This window comes from Aythya fuligula, chromosome 19, assembly GCF_009819795.1.
Source record: "Aythya fuligula isolate bAytFul2 chromosome 19, bAytFul2.pri, whole genome shotgun sequence".
Classification (NCBI taxonomy): Eukaryota; Metazoa; Chordata; class Aves; order Anseriformes; family Anatidae; genus Aythya; species Aythya fuligula.
Genome location: NC_045577.1, coordinates 10956454 through 10961587, shown reverse-complemented (window position 1 = coordinate 10961587; position 5134 = coordinate 10956454). Strand labels below are relative to the sequence as shown.

Sequence of the window (5134 nt, the reverse complement as noted above, 5' to 3'; positions counted from 1 at the left end):
CTGCCCCATGCCTGTGGGGCTGCCCCGTGCCTCACTGTACCACCGGGATGCCCTGTGTGGGCTGTGTTGCAGGAGGACCCACACCGGCCCTGCAGCCAGGGGGGTTGCAGAGGGAGCCCACCCCTGCCCCATCCCTGCCCATGTCCCTTTGCCTGTGGGTACCACCAGGCTGGCAAATTTTCCTCCCCCCATGTACTTCATCTCTTGGGGAGGATCAGATCTCCTGGCTATTCAAGATCGCAGGGTGTGGATGGGGCAGCGTCCTGCCACGGGGCACCCCACAGTGCCCAGCTGTGGGGCTGGGGTCTAGGCAGGGAGGAGACAAAAACACACAACCAGAGGGGGATGTGGCAGCCCCTGCTCCCCAGGAAAGCCCATCCTTGGGGTATCCTACCACCACCACAAACCCCATGAACCACGTGAGGACAGAGTGGTGTCCTGGGCACACCCCACTGGTGTGCAGCTCCGCTCCCCCCGCAGCATCACACCCCCAACATCCTCACTTGCTCTTCGTTCCAATATAATCTTTATTGGGGAGACTGATTGGGGTTGAACAAGGCCGGGTATAAAACATGATCATTGTCACAACCAGCAGCGGGAGGCATTGGCAGAGCAGAACAGAATTGGTATCGGCCCCCGTTCTCCGCGCCCCCCCAACCCTGGGCAGCAGGGTGGTGCCAGGGCTTCGCTGGCGGCGGCAACTGCTCCTCAGGGCGGGTGATGGAGGCCTGGTCCTTCTGCCTGGGTGGTTGCTGGGCTCCAGCTGGTGCTGGGGCTGCTCCTTGCTCCTGAAGTGCCTGGGAGCAGAGTGGGAGGGGGCAGTTCCATGGGCCCCCCCCATCTTCCCCAGCCCCGATGTCCTGGGGGCTGTGCTGGGGCTCTGCCTCCTGCCCTGGTGCTGCAGTGCTCAGCCCCATCGGAGCACCTGCAAATTATGGCTTTTTCTTTTTTTACTTTGTTTGTTTGTTTGTTTTTGCTTTTTTTTTTTTTTTTGGCAGCAAACTTCTCCCTCCAGATGCCCTGGAGAAAGCAAGACAGTGCGCAGGAGGCTGCTGCCCCACAGGGCATCAGTGTAGGGCACAGGGTCCCTCGCAGCCTTGGGTGGATGGAGCCACAGAGAACAGGCACAGAGCAATGCCTTGGTGAACACACAGCGGCCTGGGACAGACAGGGAAAAACAAGAATCCTCCAAAACGAGGACAAACAGGAGCTTTCCTCAGGGGCCTGCGGAGGAAACAGGCCGCGTGTCTGCTCGCACCGGTGTGGTGGCTTGGCGTGGCTTCGGCAACTCAGACGCACGGCAGCTTGGCCGCTGAGATGAAAGCTTTGGCAAATAACTTACAGAGAAGGGGGGGGGGGGGTGATGGGGGCCTGTTCTCACACCTGCTCCTGTCCCGTGCTGGGCACCATGCCGCTCTGGGGCCCCTCGTGCCGTTACCACCAGCTGCGGGGTGATGGGTAGGGTGTCACCGGTGGGACTGAGCGTCCGTTCTTGGGAGAGGAGGGAGAAGCCCCTGGGATGCTCGATGCTGGTCGCAGTGGGGCTGCCACAGATGCCCAGGGGTGTGCCAAGACCCTGATCCTGATGTCCCTCTCCCTGAGCACCACTGGCACGTGGGGGGCTGCCACCAGATCCCCGCCATGTCCCAGAGCGCAGCATCCCCACCACCAGCACTGGTGAGCCCAGAGTGGGAGTGAGCCCATGTCCGTGGCTGTACGAAGGATCAGCACTGCCCCCTCCATGCACAGCTGGATCGCCTGGAGCTGGGGGCTGGCGGGGTGCAGCACCATCCTCTGTCCTCTCCCCGATGGGGCTGGGCCGGGGCAGGGCGCGGGCGTGGGCCTCACATGATGGTGCAGGAAGACAGCGGATTTCGGATGTGGCAGGTGCAGGCGGCCCCACAGTACTGGCGAAAGGTCTGGTAGCAGCTGCGGTCAGTGTCGCTGCTCCACTGCACAGGGTTGGCGGCCAGGGCCTCGGCCGGCAGTCTGTTGAGGATACTGGTGTTGACAGCCAGTGCTGCCAGCCCATAGTCGGTGAAGAGCACGGTCTCCCGCTTGCAGGTGGGGCAGGAGATGAACTTGTACTTGGGGCAGGACTCGTAGAGGATCTGCAGGCACTCCTCGCACACCGAGTGCAGGCAGGAGAGGATGCGGGGCCGCTTGTTGGTGAAGTTGTACATGTGGCCGCAGGTGGGGCACTCGAGGGGCTCGCAGGGTGTCGAGGGGTGCAGCACGTACTGGTTGACGATCACCTCATCCGACGGTGGCTGCCGGTGGTAGCACACCTCTGAGCTGCCTTTCCGCTGCCCCTGGTACCCGCGCTCGCGCCGCGGCAGGGGGGGAGTCCGGGGCAGCGGCAGGGGACCGGGGGTGGCATCCAGTGCCGGGATGTCCCCGCACGCCTGGTTGACGATGATCTCGGACTCGGAGGGCCACGCGCGCTTGGCCACGAGGGGCGGCTCACGGCGTGGGGCCGGTGCGTAGCGTGGCTGCGATGCTTGCAGCTCTGAAAACTTCTCCGGGTGGATGATTTTCATCGCCTCCATTTTAATGATGACCTGTTGCCCTTTCAGACACGACATGAGTATGGTTTTCACATTACTGTCCACTGCTCTGGGTTCTCCAAGGGACGCCTGCATGAGGCTAAAACATGCCGGCAGCATGCAGCGCTTTCAATCTCGTTCTGGCCATGAAGCAGGAGCAAGGGGGGCAGCTGCCGGCACAGGACATCCTGGGGACATGGGGGACGTGCGGGCCCTGCGACCCTCTTCTCCGGCCACCCCGGGGTGCCGGAGGCGCGCAGGGGAAAGCGGCGCTCACGGCCGCATCCTGCCTGCGCCCGCCTTTGAGGACGCTCTCGGGCAGGCGATCAAAGCGTCTGCTCCCCGTGGTGCCTCACGGGACGTTAATGTGACATCGCCTGCCACTCGGCAGCTCCCCCCTTTGCCCTCACTGGCACTTCCACACCGGACAGGCTGCAGTCAGAAATGGCAAATGGATGCCTGCGGTGCCGGGCGATGCTTGAACAGGCAGCTTGGGGGGGGTGCTGTGGCAGAAACGTGGGCAGTGCCGCGGGGGGCAGCCCCCGCCTCCACCCAGCCTTTATTCCTGTTTACCGCCTTGGGTTCCTCGTGGCTCTGAAGAATGTTTGCAAATTCCTTTGCTCTGACTTCCCGGCTCTCCCACTTGCTGTCACCGGCAGCTCCTGCAGGGCACGGGACGCATCCCGCCCGGGCGGGCGCTCACCTTGCCCGGCGCCGGGGCTGCTACATGCTTTCTCCCCACTGTGGCCAGCACCTCTGTCCCGAGCTCAGCTTCGTGCTCACTGGAAAGGAAAAGCAAGAGGAGGTTGGCTCCTGGGCTCGCTGGAGCTCTGCCGGACAGTGCTCCCTGCAGATGCATGCCTGCCTCCATCCTGTCAATTTGGCTCTCTGCTGCCCGCAGCACCGGCCCTACCGGTCCTGTCCATCTGCCCTCCATGCTTTGGGCTGGCGGATGTGGGAGCTGGAAGTATTTCCCCCCGGGCATCTCCTCCATGGCTAGGAAAGGCCCTGGGGACCCCCCTGCCCTGGGGACCATGCCCGGGCAGTGTGGGGGTCCCTGCATGCCCCACTGGGTGTGCAGGGCCCTCTGGGGGGGGCTCCCCCCCGGCCTGCCTGTGCTCAGGGCTTTCGCTCACGTTTAGCCCCTCCTCTGCTCTGTGGATCTATTTTTACCTCTATCGCGCGCTCCTGATCTGTCCCTGCTATCATCTCTCCCCCTCCACGGCTCCCTGCCCTTGTCCCAGAGCTGCTGGGGATGTCGGGCCATGTTTGGGGACAGGCAATGGGGTACAGGCAGCCAGCCCGAGGCCATTTTCTCCCTTGGGCAGACCCAGCGACAGCCTGCCTCTCCTGGAAGGGCGAAGGCGCTTCTCCTCCATCACACTGCAAATCCTGTTAGCAGGATGCCTGCTCCCACCGAGCCCTGCCAGGCACGACAGAGGGGACCCGGGGGGCCATCTGGCTGAGGAGGGGGCACTGATGGGTCAGGGGGCTTCAGCCCTAGATGCCAAAGAGTTGCGGGGGCTGGATCCCTGCCTGACCCCAGGAGGGATGTCCGGGGGGGGGAGGGGGGCATGCCCTGGCTGCACCGGATCCCGGGAGCATCCTGCAACACCTGTCCCGGGGAAAGCGGCCTCGCATCCCGCATCACGGTCCGCATCCCGCACCCCACGTCCCGCACCCCACGACCTGCAGGCAGCCCAGGCTCCCCCCGCGCCCAGCAGCAGCCCCGGGGCCAGCTGCCCGCAGGGCTCACGCAGACTCACCCGCAGCACGATGGGCACGCCGATTCGGACAGCGGCCGCTGCACTCGCGCCGTCACACCCCTTCAGGCAGAGCCCTCGCAGCACCCCGCGGTGCCTCGCACCAACACCAGCCCCCGGGGCCCCGCGGCCCCCAACATCTGTCCCCCGCAGCAAGCTGCGGGCATGAAACCCCTGCCTCGCGCTGCGCACAGCCCGGCGGTGCACACACACACACACGAACACACACACACATGTGCACACACACACGAACACACACACACATGTGCACACACACACGAACACACACACACACGAACACACACACACATGTGCACACCCGCGCACACTCACACCCGCGCCTGCGCGCCCGCGGGGCGATGCTCCCGGCCAGGCCGGCCGAGAGCCCCGGTGCCTGCGGCTCGTTACCTGCGTGGCTGCAGCCCCGGGGGCGACGCTTCGGATGCGGGGTCCCGCTGCGGCCGCGTCCTGCTTTCAGCCTCCAGAGCCCCGCTGCGGCCCCGCGGCCGAGGCGGGGAGGCCCGGGCGGCTAAAGGTTATCTGAAAGGCAGGCGGGGGGACGCGGGCTCCGCGGGGATGCTGCCGGCTGCGCGCCCGCCGCGCCCGGCTTCCCACGGCCCCGCCGCCGCCTCGGGCAGCCCGCCCGGCCTCGGCGGGGCTGGGGGGGTTGTGGGGGGGCGATCCCCGGGCGGCCTCCCGCAAAGGCCGGGGCTGCCGGCGGCCCCGCTGCCTCCGGTAGCTCCGCCGGGGGAGGAGGCAGCCCCCGCAGCCCCGGCCGCGCAGCGCCCCGGAGAGGGCTGATGCAACCGAGCCGGTGCAGGGCTG

The 5134-nt window shown here is 65.8% G+C and overlaps 1 protein-coding gene across 2 annotated transcripts; it reads right to left on the bottom strand.

Moving 5' to 3' along the window:
• Positions 1 to 503: 503 nt before the first annotated feature.
• Positions 504 to 4869, bottom strand: RNF208 (ring finger protein 208). 2 transcript variants are annotated; one of them, XM_032200470.1, is made up of 2 exons: positions 4718 to 4869; positions 504 to 3328 (listed from the first exon to the last, which is right to left on the bottom strand). In XM_032200470.1, exon 2 carries the CDS (start codon positions 2664 to 2666, stop codon positions 1845 to 1847), a length of 822 nt encoding a protein of 273 aa, XP_032056361.1. In that variant the 5' UTR covers positions 2667 to 3328; positions 4718 to 4869; the 3' UTR covers positions 504 to 1844. The 2 variants fall into 2 exon arrangements, with proteins under 2 accessions (XP_032056361.1, XP_032056362.1); XM_032200471.1 differs by lacking the exon at positions 4718 to 4869 and adding an exon at positions 4313 to 4550.
• Between the last annotated feature and the right edge of the window lie 265 nt (positions 4870 to 5134).

Coding starts and splice junctions, on each gene's coding strand:
- RNF208 (XM_032200470.1), bottom strand. CDS start 2,666: ATGCTGCCGGCATGTTTTAGCCTCATGCAGGCGTCCCTTGGAGAACCC.